Source organism: Urocitellus parryii, chromosome 6 (assembly GCF_045843805.1).
Source record: "Urocitellus parryii isolate mUroPar1 chromosome 6, mUroPar1.hap1, whole genome shotgun sequence".
Taxonomy (NCBI): Eukaryota; Metazoa; Chordata; class Mammalia; order Rodentia; family Sciuridae; genus Urocitellus; species Urocitellus parryii.
Window position 1 is genome coordinate 90,650,015 of NC_135536.1, and position 20,513 is coordinate 90,670,527.

General features: G+C 36.7%; 1 protein-coding gene and 1 pseudogene across 4 annotated transcripts in view; one reads left to right on the forward strand and one right to left on the reverse strand.

Moving 5' to 3' along the window:
* Tp53bp1 (tumor protein p53 binding protein 1) overlaps window positions 1-20,513 on the reverse strand; it is a 93,746-nt gene that overhangs the window by 59,944 nt on the left and 13,289 nt on the right. For 3 of the 4 annotated variants that reach the window (XM_026391253.2, XM_026391245.2, XM_026391236.2), the window contains exons 2-6: window positions 17,217-17,406; window positions 16,451-16,635; window positions 16,186-16,276; window positions 15,824-15,908; window positions 2,450-2,574 (exon numbers count right to left, since the gene is read on the reverse strand). In XM_026391253.2, coding sequence (XP_026247038.2) covers window positions 2,450-2,574; window positions 15,824-15,908; window positions 16,186-16,276; window positions 16,451-16,635; window positions 17,217-17,223 — 493 coding nt within the window. In that variant the 5' untranslated portion in view covers window positions 17,224-17,406. Of the gene's footprint in view, window positions 1-2,449; window positions 2,575-15,823; window positions 15,909-16,185; window positions 16,277-16,450; window positions 16,636-17,216; window positions 17,407-20,513 lie in introns of those variants that run through there. The other variant, XM_077800015.1, reaches the window with a different exon arrangement.
* Window positions 19,121-19,529, forward strand: LOC113184522 (small nuclear ribonucleoprotein Sm D2 pseudogene; annotated as a pseudogene).

The window sequence follows — 20,513 nt, forward strand, 5'->3', positions numbered from 1 at the left end:
TCTCTCATCCGGCACAAAAATCAACTCAAAAGTAGATCAAAGACTTAGGCACTAGACCAGAGACCCTGAATTTAACAGAAGAAAAGGTAAGCCCAAATTTTCACCATGTTGGCTTAGGAACTGCCTTCCTTAACAAGACTCCCAAAGCGTAAGAAATAAGATTATGTGAACAGAGAGCCTACAGAATAGGAGAAAATCCTTACCACATACAGCTCAGATAGAGCATTAATCTACAGGATATATAAAGAACTCAAAAAACTTAACACCAAAAGAATAAATAACCCAATCAATAAATGGGCTAAGGAACTCAAAAGACAATTCACAGAAGAAGAAATGCAATTAATCAACAAATTTAAGAAAAAATGTTCAACATCTCTAGCAATTAGAGAAATGCAAATCAAAAACACTCTAAGATTTCATCTCACTCCAGTCAGATGGCAATTATCAAGAATACAATCAATAAATGTTGGCAAGGATGTAGGGGAAAAGGTGCTGGTGGAAATGCAAATTGGTGTAACTATTATGGAAAGCAATATGGAGATTCCTCAGAACACTTGGAATGGAACTATTGTTAGACCCAGCTATCTCACTTCTCAGTTTATACCCAAAGGACTTAAAATCAGCATATTACAGTGGTACAGCCACATCAATGTTTACAGCAGCTCAATTCACAATAGCTAAACTATGGAACCAACTTAGGTGCCTTTCAACAGATGGATAAATAAAAAAATAAAATGTGGTGTGTGTGTGTATGTGTGTGTGTGTGTGTGTGTGTGTGTATGATAGAATATTACTCAGCCTTAAAGAAGAATGAAATATGGCATTTGCCAGTAAATGGATAGAGCTAGAGAATATACTGCTAAGTGAAATAAGCCAATCCCCAAAAAACAAAGACCAAATGATTTTTCTGATATGTAAATGCTAATTCACAATTAGGTGGGAGGCTAGGAAAGAACAGAGTTACTTTACATTAGGTAGAGGATAGTAAAGGGAGGGAAGCCAATAGGGGTAGGAAGGATAGTATAATGAATCAGACATTATTACCCTAGGTACATATATAACTGTACAACCAGTGGGATTCTACATCATGTATAACCAGAAGAATGAGAAATTATACTCCATTACATATAACGTATCAAAGTGCATTCTACTGTTATATATAACTAATTAAAAAAATAAAATAAAAGCGGGCACAGGGGCACACACCTATAATCCAGCAGCTCGGGAGGCTGAGGCAGGAGGATGGCAAGTTCAAAGCCAGCCTCAGCAACTTAGTGAGGCACTTTGCAACTCAGTGAGACCCTGTATCTAAACAAAATATAAAAAAGGGCTGAGGATGTGGTTCAGTAGTTAAGCACCACTGGATTCAATCCTCAATACCAAAAAAAAAAAAAAGGAGGATCATGTTAAGTCCTTCACAAAGCCCTGGCCCCCAAATTTTTCCCAAAAAATCAAGAATAAGAATAATGTGGCTCAATGGTTGAATGTCCCCGAGTTCAATCCTTGGCGCCCTCCACACCCAAAAAAAGATGCTGGGGATGTAGTTCAGTGGTAGAGTGCTTGCTTAACATGCATGAGGCATGTCTGATTCTCAGCACCATGAAAAAAAATAACAACAACAACACCACCAAAGAATCAAGAGTAAATGCATTAAAAATGAAGGGGAAAAATATATGGCAGGAAAAAACTTGAGTACCACAAAATATTACAGCATCTAATATGGTAGACCATGTCTACATTCTAAAGGTGTACCATAAACTACACCCACACAAACAGCAATTCAGATGCTAAACATATACGAAAACAAATGAATACAAAGGGAGGAAGAAGGGGCTGGGGCTGTAGCTCAGTGGTTGAGCGCTTGCCTCACATGCGTGAGGCACTGGGTTCAATCGTCAGCACCACATAAAAAAAATAAACAAATAAAGATACTGTGTCCATCTACAACTAAAAAGACTATTAAAAAAAAAAAAAAAAAAAGGAGGAAGAAGTTGGGCATGGTGGTGCACACCTGTAATCCCAGTTACTGGGGAGATTCAGACAGGAGGATCACCAAGTTGGAGGCCAGTCTCAGCAACTTAGTGAGACCCTGTAACAAAATAAAAAATATAAAGGGCTGGGGATGGAGCTCAGTGGTAAAGCACCACTGGCTTCAAACTCAAGCACTAGGGTAAAAAAAAAAAAAAAAAGCGGGGGGGGGGGGGGGGGGGGGAAGAGTCAATATGCAGAAAGGGGACTATTCAAAGAGCTAAAAACTCCAGAACACCAAGTTAGCGATCTAAATTGTGGAATAGTGAGCTCATAATTGTATGAGCAAATTTCTTAATGACTCTTAATTTAATCATGACAAAAACAACCTGATAAAATAAACAAAATTGAGACACCTACACTATCACATTAAAGGAATACAAAACAATCTACTATCTTGAAAAAGGAAGGCATAAGCTACCTTCAGCAGCAAAGGAGTGTGTAGTATCTTCTGAAATATCTTCTTCTACCTCCTCTTTCTCCTTTTCTTCCAACTCTTCCTTCTCTTCTCCATCAGGAGTGGATTCCACCGACATTCCCAGAACACTATACAGAGGAAGGACAAAATCATGTGTTCCAAATAGGTTGGGCCACTGTTCAAAGCACCTGAATTTTACTATGACTCCCTACATATATCAAATACCTCTTCCCCAAATTTGAAAATGTAAAATATCTCACCCCTCTGGTCCTCCTACCTAAGAAAGTACCCCAAAAGTCAACAATTTTTAAGATACTGCACTGAATCAAGTTACACAAAAATAAAGCAGAATTAAGGTAAAAAAACTTTATTTACAAGCAGTGATTTTTTAAAAATCTTGTATTCAGAAGAATTACTGATAAGCAATAAGAAAAGATGTATATGGATAAGCAGGAAGGCAGTCAAAAAACACAGCTATTAAATTGGACAAAGTTCACAAAAAATAGTATAAAAACCTTAGGATACATAGAACTGGAAAGTCCAAATAAAATGCAAGTTAAAACATCTATGTAGGGGGCTGGGATTGTGGCTCAGTGGTAGAGCGCTTGCCTGGCACGGGCGGGACCCAGGTTCGATCCTCAGCACCACATAAAAAATAAAGGCATTGTGTTGTGTCCATCTACACCTAAAAAATATAATATTAAAAAAAAAAATCTATGCAGGGGGCTGGGGTTGTAGCTCAGTGGTAGAGCACTTGCCTTGCACGTGTGTGAGGCATTGGGTTTGATTCTCAACACTCATAAAAATAAATAAGTAAAGGTTCATAGACAACAAAATATAAAAGAAAACTATGTATTTAAAAGAAGTCAACAACAATCAAAAAACATGATAGAACTAAAACACTAAATTAGGAAAATACCTGCAACAAATATAACAAAATATTAAATTACATAAAACATAAAGAATTAATTTTTGTGTTTTTTCCTGATTAGACTTTTTAGATTTTTATCAACTTTTAGCTGTATTACTTCTTTTCTATTTCATGTTTCTGCTCTTACTCTTATTTTTTCCTCCCTACTATCTAATTTGAAAGTAATCTGATTGTTAATCTAACTTCTTTCTGATACAAGTACTTTAAATTGTAAGTGTTTACCTGAGTACTGTTTCATCCCAGAAATTCTGATATTTTAAGCTTTTGTTATCACTTAATTCAAAACACTTTTTTAGGCCAGGCGCAATGGGCATGCCTATAATCCCAGCGGCTTGGGAGGCTGATGTAGAAGGATCATGAGTTAGTGAGGCACTTAGCAACTCAGTGAGACCCTGTCTCTAAACAAAATATAAAAAATGGCTCAGTGGGTGAGCACCCCTCAGTTCAGTCATCAGTACCAAAAAAGCCCACTTTTTATTTACTTTTCTTGTGCTTTCTTCTTTGACCTGTGAGATATTTATAAATATGCTGTTTAATTTTGAAGTAGTTGAGACATGGGGATGGGGTTCTACATATCTTAAGGTGATTGATTTCTAATGTAATAAATCATGCAGGAAACACAGTCTGCAAGATTTCAAATTAAAAAAAATAAGTGATAGTAACCTATAATTTTCTTTATTATAACTGTCAGGTTAGTATAAATGTTAGGTTGTTCTCAAAATTAATTGGTAGAATCTGCCCATTTTTTCTATTTTATGGAAGAGTTTTTGTAGATGAGTTTTGTTCTTTCCTTTTGTGAAGACTGAGTTATTTTTTCCTTTGTTGAAGCCATTTGGGCCTGGTTTCTTCTTTAATTATAATTCAATTACTGTAATAAATTTCATTTTTTAAATCAAAAAAAAAAAGAATTCATACAAAGATTCCCAATAAATGACAGCAGTCAACTCATTGAAAATAAATAAATAAATAACAAGTACCTTTACACACATAGAAGAATCAAAGAAACCAGTCTCAAAGAAACCAATCTTACCAAACAAATCAGAAAAAAACATTTTAAATACCATTCTACTACTCAGTGCCACCCAAACTAAGGTAAGATACACATCATCATATTGTTTATATAAAAACAGAGTATAGCTGGGCACGGTGGCACACACCTGTAATTCCAGTGGCTTGGAAGGCTGAAGTAGGAGGATAACAAGTTCAAAGTCAGCCTCACCAACTTAGGCCCTAAGCAACTTAGTGAGACCCTGTCTCAAAGTAAAAAATAAAAAGGGTAGGGATGCAGTTCAGTAATTAAGAGTGTTCCATGGGTTCAATCCCCAGTATTGCAAAAATAATTTTTTTCAAAATTTAAGAACAGCCAGGTGCAGTGATAAAGTCTGTAATCCCAGTGATTTGGGAGCTTAGGCAGGAGGATCGACAATTCAAAGCAACTTAGTAAGACCCCAAGCAACTCAGCAAAACCCTGTCTCTAAATAAAATATTAAAAGAACTGGCAATGTGGCTCAGTGGTTAAGTGTCCCTGGGTTCAATCCCCAGTACCAAAAAATAAAAATTTAAAAAAAAAAAAAAACATTTAAAAATAAAGGGATCCTTTCTGGAGAGCAACTTGGAAATATGTTCATAGCAGTAATTTAATTTCAAACATTTCAATTTTAAGAAATAATCTGAAATGTGGAAAGATCCTTATGTAAACTTACTTCTAAAAGTTTACTGTTATTAGGAAACAACCTGTTAAGTTTAGCATTAGCAAAATGACTAAATAATTCCATAATCTATAAAATGAAATATTGGGCCAACATTAACAATGTTTGAAACAATCAAATGCAATGTGTGAAACAAGACTGGATACAGGGTCCAAAAAAATAAATAAATAAAATAAAGTTAAAACTTAATTGCTCATACTAAAATGGGTTGGCACAAATATATACCCTAGCATTTATAACAATTAACTTGTTGAACTATAAATGGCTTTTTTTGCAAAAGAAAAAAAATAGATACTGAAAAAGACTATTGTTCTTAGTTATTAGTCATTCATAACCTTGCTTAAGTATTTCTTAGTTCAACATAGATATTTTCTTTCTCCTTACCATGTTTTTTTAAAAAACAGTCTATTTCTTGACTTTGAACTTAAAACTTTAATCATAACTTCTCTTATATACATCATTCAGTGTATCTTAAATTGGTAGCTGAGGGTATTTGGCATCAATATTTGCAATAATACAAGAAAAAGGATAAACAATTCTTTGTTTACCAAGGGGTGGAGTGATGTGGATTTATCTGTTTTCTGTTCTGTGAGTCTAGACTGTCAAACCATTTTATCAACTAAACTTAGAAAATTTGAAATCATCTTATATCTCTGAAATCATAATATCTGTTTCCTTTCTGTATAGATATTGATAACATTACTCTCTGACTATAAAATGTTCTCAGTGGAAATTTAAGCTTGATTAATGTTATTTCAGCAGTTACTTAATTACTTCTGCCACTGTAAATGATACTAATGCCAGCAGAACTTCCAGATCTTTCAGACTGTAGATAAATTAGTTTGTCATAGTAAAACTTTGTCATTTCTATAAATTAGTTTGTCATAGTAAAACTTTTGTCATTTCTACAAATTAGTTTGTCATAGTAAAACTTTTGTCATTTCTACAAGCCTTTTATGACAAACCAGGAATTAATTCTATAAATAAAAACTATCAATCCTGAGTAATACTGGTATAATTATTTGCTGCTGCTGTGCTAATTCTGAATATGAAAATTTAAAAATCTATGCCTACCAAAGGTATCTTTTGGAATTTTTTGGGAGGAGGAAAACTGGAAAATTAAATTTCAATTTTGCTGGAAGACTCTTACTTCTTCAGTTTTTTTTACTCTTCAGTCTTCAGTTTTTCTAGAAATTTCCTTATTCAAAGTTCAAAAGTTCACTGGAATATTCCTTTTGGACAAAAACTCTTCATTCCCAGTCTTACTGTATTGGAAATTTATACCGAGCTGCTGTTTAAAACTTACCATGGGGTTTTTCTATTTCATACTTAGCTTTATGGCTACTGAACTTCCTTTATTCTTTCAGGTGGGCTTCAAATTTGCTCTAATGTGAAATTAAATTTCACTAATGTGAAATTACCTGTAAGTATTCTGGAAAGTAAGCAGGTTATTTAAAATGCTATAACAGTCTTACAGGATTAAACAATATTTTAATTGATTGTTATCACTTGGGTGTTAACAATCCCCCATGTACAACCAATATGAAGTAAAAATGCCACATTTTTTCCACTGTACTAGGAAGATAAAACAAATGGTAAACATTAATCAAGGTATTCTGTATTGTCAGGGCATGCATATTCTAAAGAATTAAGTACTAATTCAACAACACTGGCTTCTTCACCTCTGTCAATTGTATGAAACCCTACTCATTTTCCCTAATACTGTAATGTTCATACTTGTACAATCTTCTGTCATGTCTTTAAGTATTACTTTTCATTAACCCAGTTCATAGAGCTTCTTATGACAAAACAAAATGTTTTAATTCTAAAAATAAACACAATATGGTAGAGGGTTGGGGCTGTAGGCTCAGCGACAGAGCACTTGCCTAGCACACGTAAGGCACTAGATTCAATCATTAGCGCCACATAAAAATAAAAAAAATAAAGGCATGCTGTCCATCTACAATAACAAAAAGACTTAAAAAAAAAAAATATATATATATATATATATATATGGGCCAGGCATGGTGACACATGCCTGTAATCCCAGTGGCTCAGGAGGCTGAGATAGAAGGATCTCAAGTTCAAAGCCAGCCTCAGCAATTGTAAGGCGCTAAGCAACTCACTGAGACCCTGTCTCTAAATAAAATACAAAATAGGACTGGGGATGTGGCTCAGTAGTTGAGTGCCCCCAGTTCAATCCCTGGAACCAAACAAACAAACAACAACAACAAAAAAAAAACCAATATGGGAGACATCTTTGACACAATTGGGAAAATATGAATATGAACTATATTATTTGATAACATGCAGTTATTATTTTCTAAGGTATAATAATGACACTATGATCATATAAGATATTTATTTTTTTTTAAGAGAGAGTGAGAGAGGAGAGAGAGAGAGAGAGAGAGAATTTTTAATATTTATTTTTTAGTGCTCGGCGGACACAACATCTTTGTTGGTATGTGGTGCTGAGGATCGAACCCGGGCTGCACGCATGCCAGGCGAGCGCGCTACCACTTGAGCCACATCCCCAGCCCAAGATATTTATTCTTAGGGGACAAATGTTAAAGTATTCAAACCATTCAGTATTTCATAAAAGTACACACACACGAACATACACAGAACAGACGCATATTCTTTAATCTCTTCTATAAATTAAACTTTTGAAATAGGGCTGAGTTGTAGCTCAGTGGTAAAATGCTTGCCTAGCACATGTGAAACACTGGAGTCAATCCTCAGCCACCACATAAAAATTTTAAAAAAATAAAATAAAGGCATGCTGTCCATCTACAACTATAAAAAATAAATAAATGCAGGTATTATGTCAATCTATAAAAAAATTTTTTTTAACTTTTAAAGTAAGAACTCAGGAAAAATGTTACATACAAACTTACTTTCCATGTGATGTCAACTATGTAAATTAAATGCACAAAAAAAGAACAAATATGCCAAAATGTTTACAGCAATTAGCCTCTGGGTGGCAGGATTAGAGATGACATTTTTTGCTTCCTTACAACTTTCTACATGTAGTAATTCATACAAAGAGCATTCAACCTAACTTTAATATAAAAGAGGAGAAAACTGACTTGCAGAGTTGGGGACCATGATCCAAGGAAGAGAAAAAGGACTAAGCAAACATGTTCACAAAAACAGCCAGGCATTGTAGCGCATGTTTGTGATCCCAAAACTAGGGAGGCTGAGGCAGGAGGATCACAAGTTCCAAGCCAGCCTCAGCAACTTAGTGAGGCCCTAAGCAACAGGGAGACCCAGTCTCAAAACTGGGGGAAAAAAAGGTGGGGAACGGGGATGTGTCAGTGGTAAAGTACACTTTCAATCCATAGCACCAAAAATTAATTAATTAATTAATTAAAATAAAATAAAACATAACATTACGCATACAACTGGGAGGACCAAATTCATGATCTTGCAAAATATGGGGAAAGTCCCAGAGCAAATGTGACAAAAGGTACCAGAGAAGCAATTAAAAAGACAGCACAAAAACACTTATCTGATTCTTCTCAGTCTCTTGGTTCTTCCTCATGTCCCTGACCTCTAAATGCTGTTGGGCTCAGTGAGTCCCTAGACCTCTTCTTTAGCTATATTCACCCCCTTATCCAGACTCCTGGTTTTGATATGCTTAAGACTCTGCAATGTGAGGGCTGGGATTGTGGCTCAGCAGTAGAGCGCTTGCCTAGCACATTCGAGGCCCTGGGTTCGATCCTCAACACCACATAAAAATAAGTAAATAAAATAAAGGGTTTTTTGTTTGTTTTTAAAGACTCTGCAATGTGAAATTCCAGCCTAGATCTTTCCCCTGAGCTTCAGACTTGTACAGGCAGGTGGATGCTCAAAAGATAGCTCAATTTTAACCTGTCTAAAACTGAATTATTCCTCCTGCATTCCTCCATCTCAATTAATAGCCACACTATTCTTCTTTTTTTTTGTTTTTTAAGAAAGAGTGAGAGAGAGAGAATTTTTTAATATTTATTTTGTAGTTCTCGGTGGACACAACATCTCTGTTTGTATGTGGTGCTGAGGATCGAACCCGGGCCACACGCATGCCAGGCGAGCGCACTACCGCTTGAGCCACATCCCCAGCCCACACACTATTCTTCTTGCTTGAACCAAAACCCTAGAATTATTGTTACCTCCTTCCTGTCTCTATACTCCAAATCTGATCCATCTTTAAAACCTATTTTCAAATCTCAGAATCTCACTATTCTTCATTCTCTTCTACCCTAAACCAGCCATTGTTATATTTTACCTAAGTTATTTCAGCAGTCTCCTAAAATAATTTCTGGAGTGTCTTTATGGCTCTGCCCTTGTCTCCCCTTTATTCTACCCAGTCGTTGTGGCACATATCTGTAATTCCAGCAACTCAGAAGACTGAGGCAGAAGGACTGAAAATTCAAAGACAGCCACATCATCTTAGTGAGATCCTGAGCAACTTAGCAAAATCTTTTCTCAAAATTAATCATAAAATGGATTGGGAATATAAATCAGTGGTAGAGTACCCCTAGATTCAATCTCCACATCCTGTCCCAAAAATCTAAGATCATGCATTCCTCTGCTCAAAACACTTAAATGCCTTTCTATCTCACCAAAAATAAAAGCCAAATTGCTCATGTTAACCCATAAAGCTTACATAAACTGGTCCTCCTTTTTTTTCTCTAACTCTTCTCCTATTTCTGTTAGTCTGCTCCACTCCTATCATATTAACCTCCTAGCAATTTCTCAAATACTCCAGTCATGTCCATACTTTGCAAGTGCCATTCTCTATGTATGGACAGTACTTAACTCAGGTAACAGCAGAGATCACTTATTCACTTTAGATTTTCAATCAAATGTCTCATCAGAAAAGCATTCCCTATTCACCCAGTATAAACTTGTAACTCCTTAATCCTTCCTATTCCCTTACCTTTTACTTTTCTCTTCAGAACTTATCAATATCAAATGGTCTCTCTCTCTCTCTCTCTCTCTCTCTCTCTCTCTCTCTCTCTCTCTCTCTATATATATATATATACATACACACATATATATATTTACTTACTTAATCTTCATATATTACTACATTCCATATATATATATATATATATACACACACACACACACACACATATATATTTATTTATTTACTTACTTAATCTTCATATATTACTACATTCCATACAAGAATGTAAGCCACATTAAGATCTAGGGTTTTGCCAGGCATGGTGGTGCACACCTGTGATCCCAGCAGCACGGGAGGCTAAGACAGGAGGATCACAAATTCAAAGCCAGCCTCAGCAAAAGTGAGGCACTAAATAACTCAGTGAGACCTTGTCTCTAAATAAATACAAAATAGGGCTAAGGACATGCTCAGTGGTCGAGTGCCCCTGAGTTCAATGCCTAGTACCATCCCCCCAAAAAAGATCTAGGGTTTTAATTTCTTCTGATCCTTTTGTATCCCTAAAACCCAAGAACATTTGGCATGTACGAAATACTCAATTAAAATATTTATGAAATAATTAAGTAAATAGAAGAGGGTTAAAATATAGACAAAAAATAGTACTGAGGTTAAACTTTTCTTCACTGTCTAAAAATAATATAAAAAGAAAATAAAATTTAATTACTTAGGAGCCAGAAGAACTAAAATAATTATTATCAAAAATTGGGAGAGGGGCTGTGGATGTGGCTCAAGAGGTTAACACGCTCGCCTGGCATGCGCAGGGCGCTGTGTTCGATCATCAGCACCACATAAAAATAAAATAAAGATGCTGTGTCCACCGAAAACTGAAAAATAAAATAAATATTAAAAAATCCTCTTTCTCTCTCTCTCTCTCTCTCTCTCTCTCTCTCTCTCTTCTCTTTAAAAAAAAAAATTGGGAGGGAAAAAATGGGGAGGGTTACTGATGAGTTAAACTCCCATCTCTTATTATCAGAATTCATTTGTTCTAATCTGATAAAATAAGAAATGACAGTACAATATTATTACTTTATACAGAAAAAAACATTTATAGTTTTACAACAGTATTAGATCTAGGAAGACAATCTCTCAGAGTAGTAAAAAATGAAGTGTTGCCTTTGTAAAAGAGAACCTAGGACAGGGAAGAACTGCTTTTCACTTTTAGGCTTTTGGGGGTTGGGGGAGGCACTAGGGATTGAACCTAGGGGTGTTTTGCCACTGATATAGCCCTTTTAACTTTTTTTTATTTTTGAGAATGGATCTCACTAAGTTGCTGAGGCTGGCTTCAAACTTGCAATCCTCTAGCCTCTGCTAGAGTAGCTGGGACTATAGGCATATGCCACTACATCCAGTTTATAAACTTAAAAAAAATAAGTATTTATATTATCCTATTCAAAAATATTTGGCAACTAGGAACAATGATGCATGCCTATAATCCCAGCTACTCAAGAGGCTGAGACAGGAAGATCACAAGTAAGCTAGTAACAGCAACTTAGCAAGACCCTGTTCTCCAAAAAAAAATTGAATTAAAAGGGCTAGAAATGTAGCTCAGTGGTAACAGTTCCCATGTGCAATACCCAGTATCACAAAATAAATAAATAAATACACACATACATTTAACATATCTCATCAAAATTAAAAACTTGCTATGAAAAACCTTGTGAGCAGGATTAAAAGATACAGAGTAGGAGAAAAAACTAGCAAATCACATATTCTACAGAGGACTAGTACCTAGAATACATAAAGAACTCTCAAAACACAACTGTGAAAAATAATCCAATTAGAAAATGGGCAAAAGATATGAACAGGCATCCCTGAAGAGATTGACAGACAGTAAATAAAAACCTGATAAAATATTCAATATCATTTGCCACAGGGAAACACAAATTAAAGCCGCAATGAGATATTATTGTACACTTATCACAGGGGCCAAAATAAAAATTAGTGAAGAGGTTGGGGATATAGCCCAGTGGTAGAGGACATGCTTAGCATGGTTAAAGGTCTGCATTCAATCACCAGCACTCCTCCACCAAAAAAAAAAAAAAAAAACACCAAATGCTAACAAGGATAATGAGAAATTGGATCACTCATATATTGCTGGTGGGACTATAAAACAATACAAAAACTCTTGAAAATAGTCTAGTTTTCTTAAATTAAAGACGCAATTACCATACAACAAAGCAATTGAAAACCTGGGCATTATCCCAAAGAAATGAAAAATTAAGTTCATATAAAACCTATACACAAATGTTTATAGTAATTTTATCACAATAATCAAAAGCTAAAAACAATCCAGATGTACTTCAATAAATAAAAGGTTAAACAAACAGTGGTATATCCATATCACTGCTTAGCAATAAGAAATAAACTACTGATATCGGCAAAACTTGGGTGGATCTCCCAGAAGTTATGCTGTTGGGAGGAAAAAAAGCCAATCCCAAAAAGTTATGTATGTATCTAACATTCTGAAATGATAAAATTTTATAAATGCAGAATGAATTAGTGGTTGCCAGGGGTTTAAGTGAAGACAGAGAGGTTTGTCTATGAGGGCAACACTAGATATTCGTGTATTGGGAACCGTTCACTATCTTGACTGTAGTGGTAGATACATTACTACACAGAAGATTAAACAGTGTAAAACTCAATATACACACCCATACACAAATACAAATAAAACAAGAAATCTGAATAAATTCTGTAGATTTTATCAATGTTGATAAAATGGTTGTGATACTGCATTATAGTTTTGTAAAATATTAGCATTGGGGAAAACTGGGCAAGGTATATACAGGATCTCCCTGTATTGTTTCTTATAATAGCATATCAATCTAAAATTATCTTAATTTTAAAAATGTTTGATGGGCAAGCGTGGTAACATTTACCTGTGTTCCCAGCAACTTGGGGATCTGAGGTAGGAGGATGGTAAGTTCAAAGCCAGTCTGGGCAATTTGAGATGATCCTATCTCAAAAAATATAAAGGGCTGGGCTGGGGTTATGGCTCAGGGGTAGAGTGCTCACCCAGCATACATGAAACACTGGATTCAATCCTTAGCACCACATAAAATAAAAAATAAAGATGTTGTGTCTACCTATAACTAAAAAATAAATATTTTTTAAAAAATTAAAGAATAAAGGGCTGGGGATATAGCTCAGTGGTAGAGTGCCCATAGGTTCAATCCCTAGTACTACAAAAAAAACAAAAAACAAAAACAGTTTAATGGGAAAATAAAAATATCTATATTTCTTCTGTATTATATTTTAGGACACTCCCTGTTTAGGTATGTCAGGCTATATCACTAGGACATTAGATAAGGTAAGATAATTTTTTGGAATTTTATGACAGAGAAAGTTTCCCAAAGTAGACTTTCTTCCCAAAATATCTGCTTTAATAAATAAAGATAAATTCATCATTAATACATGATTTAAAGAACTTTCAATCTTTTGGAATCAACCTCAAACTCCTTCTAGCTTCATGGCCTCTGCAATTGTACTTCATGTCTGGAAAGCTCCTGCTCTCACACTGCATGCTTTTCCTTAGCCCTTCAACTATTCCTAGCAAATTCATGTTTACTGTTTAGATTGCATTCCCCAAAAAAGGTGTTCCCTTATTCCCCATATTAGGTTTTTTTTCCTCTTTACAATGGTTACAATCGTAAATGAAGAGCTACTTACATAATGACTTGTCTAAATCTGTCTCCCCTATTAAATTATAAGATCTCTGAAAATAAAACCCCTTTAAAGTACATGCCACAGTGCCAGCACATTATTATTGAATATAGTAATACAATCTTTTTAATAGAGAAACAATAACACATTGATGCAGAAAAGAAATTGTGGTAGTATGGAACTTCTCAAACAATACCTCTTCCTTCACAATGGAGGTAGCATGTTTCCGGTCACCCTTTTCATGACTAAGGGTGCTTAGCCTTAAAAATAAGCCTAGAATATACTCCTAAAGAAATACTATAAACTTAAATGCCTAGAAAGCAAAGCAAGGTAATAAAGATGAGTAAAGCAGGTGAGTATAGAAACAAAAGCACAAGTACTATGATAAATGACAAAGAAACACCTATCCTCAGTGTCCAACTTCAATACTGACTTGTAGGACTACGGAAAACCATTGCACTCTCACGCTTCATCTAGGGGAGGTTAGCTACTAGTCACAGTTCCAACCAATTGTTGCCAATAAAGACCATTAAAGCTAGAAACCAGAAATCCAGGTTTTACAACAAATTTCCCCATTTTTAAATTTTGCCAACTAATTCAAATATATTTTACCATGTGTGGGTCTAATAAAAAACCATGAGCCCACAAGTTTGCAGAATTTTCTAAAGCATTCATTTCTACTTGCTATGGAAGAAATTTATGTGCAAATACAAAGTATAAAATATACCAGAAAAAAATGCACTTCTTTTTAAGATACAAGTCTTGAGGCTGGGGTTGTGCCCAGCAAATGTGAGGCACTGGATTTGATCCTCAGCACCATATAAAAAAATTAATAAATAAGTGAATGAAACAAATAAAAGTTATTAAAAAAAAATTAAAACAAGTCTTCAATCATCTCAAGCCGATACTTTACTCTTACTATGTCCGGTTTCTACCCTGACACCTCAAGATTCCTAGAGTTGTCTGGGCTCTTCTTCAACCTTAAGAGAATTGGGACAGAAGACTAAGAAGCACTGATCAGTTAAAAAGGAAAAAGCATTTGAATCAAAAGGAACAGATTCAAAGCCTAGCTCTGTCACCTGTTAGCAATGTATTCTAAAGAAAGTTATTTAACTTCTTCACCCATCAGTTTCTCCTAGTATATAATGGAAGAAATACAATGCCTTTAGTACAATTGTTTTGTGGATAGAATTTAAATGAAATTATAAGGGTGCTTAGCTATAAAAACAGCTAAGCCTAAAGTGTATTCCTAAAGAGATACTATAAACTTAAATGCCTAGAAAGCAAAGCAAGATAATAAAGAGGAGTAAAGCAGGTGAATATAGAAACAAAAGCACTTGCCTAACACATGTGAGGCACTGGAAATTATCCTTAGCACTATATTAAAAAAAAGTAAACAAAGTTATTAAAAAAAAATTAGTCTTCTGCCCCAATTCTCTTAAGGTCAAAGAAGAGCACAGACAACTCTAGGAGTCAAACATACAACATAGGGCCTAATGCAAAGGATGAACTCAAAAACTGGACACAGTAAATGAATACTGTTTATGGTACAATTTAAACATTTTGGATCTAAAACTGGAGAGGTACTTTGGGTTGGTAAATAGAAAGCGTGCCTAACAGGTTTTTGTTCTTGTTTTTGTTTGTACCAGGGACTGAACATAGGGGCACTTAACTACTGAGCCACATCTCTAGCCTTTTTATATTTGATTTAGAAACAGGGTCTCATTGAGTTACTGAGGCTGGCTTTGAACTTGCAATCCTCCTGCCTCAGTCTCCCAAGATGCTGGGATTATAGGCAGGCACCACCATGCCCAGCACCTAATAGTTTTGATAACATGCCTAAATATTTTCTTCTAAGAAGTTATATCTTTATTAAGAGAAATGCTTATTCTGTTTCACAGGCATAAGATAAAATACTTACAATTTGAATATTCAGCTATAAAAAATTTACCTTTGTAAAAGAGAGATTCCCAACATCAGTACTATCTATACCAGCCTCAAAACCCATTCCCTAATTCACAAAAAGATTGATTGATTTATCCTTGGGATGAGGCAACAGGTGCTCATAAGAGTTGATATCCCTTGATAAATTTAAATAAACTCCTTCAAATATTATAATATACCTGCATGTCCTGTTTGGCTGAGGTAACTGTTCAATGACTTGACTGATGGAATCACATGTATCCAAATGAGAAGAATCCACAGGGACTGGAAAATAATAATAATAATAATAATAACAACAATGGGATATTAGCATAAAAGGCATTTACCAACAAACTTTCATACAAATTCAGAAATTCAGACAATACCAATCTAGTCAGCCACATCTGAACATCATGAATTTTTGAATGTTAACTATGCACCAGATACTGCACTAGGCTTCCTTACATACATTCATCACAACCATATAATGTTTAATCCACTCTGCTCCAACAACACCTTAAAAAAAAAATGCAAAAGGGACTGATAGCTTTAAGCACCTCACCTGCAGACTTGTCTTTCAAATGTTCACTGAACCCACTATTACTGTTTTCTTGTTCTTCTCCAGCAGCTTGTTCAGGATTGGACACAACATCCTAGGAAATATACATATATAATTTCCCCAATACATTCTAAACAGTCCAAAATGGTTTCATTTTCCCCAACCAACTTTATCCAAAAGATGGTGATCCTCTAAATACTTATGTACGCTGGTTGGGCTGAATTGGGGGGAAAACTACTCCATCATTTTCAAACAAGATATCACTCACCAACACAGGGTTCTCTTTGTGCGTCTGGAGATTCGGAAGGTGTCGAGACAGCACACTGAAGTGAGAACCAGAATCATCTTCTAGAACCTGGCTTTCAGGCTGAGAATCTTCAATTATCAGGCAAGGGGTATCTTGCTGAGAAAAATCTGAATCCAACTGACTTCCAGTAGGGTCCATCTGCTCCCCTGGAATGGAATAACAAAAGATCGGTTCTCTGTAACCTACAAGCGCCTTCCTCACGGAATCTAAGCCTAAATAATGGGGCGGAAGTACCAGGGCTGGGAAGGGGACCAGTCCAGGGCTCCTTCGATTAGAACACGATATTTGCAATCGCTGCAAGCACTTTCCTACTATACCTCTTAAGCTCCCATTTCCTCGCTATTTACAATAAGCCTACCTATCCTTCCCTCCCTCTTTTTCATCACCTACCCACAGAAACCCTTTCCCCTCCTTCCTAACCTCTACTCTCCCCGCCCCTTTTTCCATCCCCCCACAACTCTCCCTATGTCCTTCGGCCGCCTCTACTGCCCCCAAAATGCTGCTTTGTAACCTCTGTTCGCTGGAACCCCCACAGCCCTTCACGCTTCCTCAAGACCACTCAGCCTTCCTAGCTCCTGCTTCCCCACCCCCTCCTTAGGGTCCTCCAACCCCTTCCCCGTCACCGCCGCCATGCTTGCCACCCCGCCCCCTCCGGTCAGCCATCCCTTCAGACCCGAAACCCAAGCTTTCAGAGCCAAGTGAGCCCCCACTTTTCTCCAAGCAGTACCAGGCATCCCGGCGGGAGGTCCCTCGCGCTCGAGCTAGAGGTCTCTGCACGTTCCCCAGGTCCCTCCAGCTCTATCCCCAGGTCGCCACTGTCGCCACCGCCGCCACCGGCCGCGAACTCCCCCTTTTCCCGTCGCGTCACGCAGAATCGGATCGCCCATTCGCTGTTTTTGCTCGCCACTCAAGAAAGCCTGTGAATGATAGGTGGCTGAGGCGGAATGCCCCGCCCCAACGTAAGAAAAAGGAACACGGCGGCGCGTTTCCATGGCAGCTTGGACGTTGCAGGCCCTCCCCTTAGTACAGCCAGAGAATGACAGTATCCTTGAACCGAAGGGACCTTGAGAGGGCATGAAATCTATTCCCTGGTCTCCAAGACGATTGTATTTTCCACTACTCAGACCCTTGAGAATCTCCACCTGCTTTCTGTCGTTCATGTACCTTAAAGCCCCTTCCCTCTATTCCATGGAAAAAAAGAGTTTCCGGGCTTTCTAATAATAAAAGGGCAAAGAGGAGGATTGAGGGTAGCTAGTACCTCAGAGCTGATGAGAAGGAAGGATCTTTGGGATTTACCAAAGTCAATCAAGATCCCTTTGAGGGCCTCTCCCTGTATTCAAGGGGCCTGAAGCTTCTCACCTTACACCTCTGCCAGTTTTAGATTTGGGGGGGTTTTGTTTGATTGTTTGTTTTCTTACATTGTCTGAGGGGCTCAGTAAGCCATATTTCTTCCCATTGCCCTTTCCAGCCTGGAAGGTATTTCAAGGTTTCATTTGTTTATCTTCGCACTTTATTTTATGGGATCACAGCCTACAGAGACTACAGCCCCAGACATGTTTTGCACCTCCCATTGAGAGAATTGAGCATTGTGATTCTCAGATCGGTGGTAAAGAGAACAGCTGTCATTCTATCGAACTCTATAACCTCAAAGATCCTCCAAGCCCTGAGATTCAATTATCCTAATTATGATGCCAGGGTCCTATAGAGGGTGTGGCAGCTGTTACAATTATTAATGAACTAGACACCATAAGGCATATGTATTTGGTTTTTGTTGTTGTTTCTATTTAAATGGTGGTGGATCTAGCATAGAATTTTAGCCAGAACAGCTGTCAATAGAGAAAGTACCTAGCATAATGCCAACTGTATACATAGTAGGTAGTGAATAGGAGGTAGTTTTCTATCTGTACCCCAGGCTCAGAATTATTTAGGCACAGCCCAAATATGATTCTCCGTTTCTATAAATGTCCAATTTGGCACTTGAAATAAGCTAAGCTAAAGTGGAGCTTCCTACCAATCTTCTTCCTGCTGCTGTAAATTACGGTGATCATATTTTCCAAACCAAAAGACTGAGTATATGTTACTTATGTGAACCAAAGGACTGACTCTGAAATGAAATTGTCTTGAAAAAAATCTAGAATCTATTATTACTATAACTAGAATATAATTAGAATATTTCATTGGTAGAGAAAAAAGTGAAATGAACCACACAATAGACACATTTCACTTTTTTAAAAAAGAAAGAGGGAGAGAGAGAGAGAGAGAGAGAGAGAGAGTATTTTAATATTTATTTTTTAGTTTTTCGGCGGACACAACATCTTTGTATGTGGTGCTGAGGGTCAAACCCGGGCGGCACACATGCCAGGAGAGCTCACTACCACTTGAGCCACATCCCCAGCCCCACATTTCACTTCTTAATCTTAAAATCATTTATAATTGTCTCCTCTCTTTCTCCACTCAATGCAAAAGACCAGTGACCAAATAAATGTAATCCCCAAAGGACCAAGTTCTTTTAATACCCAGTATAGTTAGTGACATAACACTAACTAGATACAAACAAACAGGTCTTCCTAATTATTCAACAAACAACTCTTTGTCAAAACCATAAAACTAAAAAGGGTGGCAGTTACCACTATGAACTTTCTCAAAAAGTCCAAGAGTGAAATGAGCCCAGAGGAGTTGCTTAAGCAGGAAGAGGAGGAATTTAACACAGTTCTACTCTCTGTGCTCACGAAGTCAGTCAAAAAACATACCCAAGTGCTCATCAGCTGCCATAACAAGAAGAAACTCCTGGGTCAAGTGAAGGCCTTTGACAGGAACTGCAACACAATGCAGAAAATGTGAATATGAGCACAAAGGTGCCCATGAGTAGCAAGGGCAAACAGTTGTTCAAGCCAGTCAACAAGGACCGCTACATCTCCACGATGTTTCTAAGCAAGAACTCCGTCACTATGGTCCTGCAGAACCCTCTCATTGCTGGCAAGTAGGGGCCCCTCCACACTGTTGGAACTTGCTCCTCTGCCCTGCAAAGACCTGCCCTTTGTGATGGGAATGATAAAGTTCTACTTTTTTTTCCTAAAAAAGAAAGAAAGAAAGAAACCAGGTGATTTAAATATCAAGAAACATGATTAAAAATAAATAAATGAGCCTGAGCCATTCCATTACTAAATAAATCAAGAGTTTTAAAAAAAACTGTGAAGAAAAACTGTGAATTCCTCGTTCGGCAGTGTGGCAATAAAATTAATCATTAAATTATCTGGAAAGATCAGAAAATACAGGCAGAATGGTTAGCTACTGAGGCTGTGACTTAATGCAGACAGGTAAGTCATAGGCCTTTAATGACTCCTAAACTGCAAAGGACCATCAGGCACATCTACCTATCTACAGGTATATATTTATCTAAGCCACCTCACACAGAGAGAAATCTAATCTACCTCTAAAGTCTTCCCACAGAAGAAAATTCGATTAGTCCCTATGTTAACTTACTTTAAAGTTTAACACAACTCATTGTCAGAAACTTTTCTTCTAATCATTTAATCTAAATCCTTCCTTCTAGATCTTAAAATCATTTCCTCTCATATTGTCTTTAACTAGTATATCTAAAACCTGGACAGATTCACATCAAGTTGGGATCATCTCATTTGGTCCTATAATTTCACAATGAATCTCAACCAAACAAATATAAATGTTACATTACTTGGTTTATCAGTGTTTTTCTGAGGTCCCCTCACGGACTTCTCTAAGCAGAAGAATCTCAGGCAGTTTAATCTTCTCTTACAGGTTCTATTCATCAGACATTAGATTTGCTTCATGATTTTCCTATGGAAACTCATAGTTTGGAGCTCAGTGGCAGAGAAATCTACTGAGGATCCGACAAGTACTAAATTTAATGATAGGAAAACAATTATATATCTCTTTTAAGCTGCAATAGTAAGGTACTACTAGCTGACAGTTACTTTATAACTGATTCTGACTCCTCAGCTGCCTTCCATTACACTTGAATCTACATGATCATGACCAATTATAT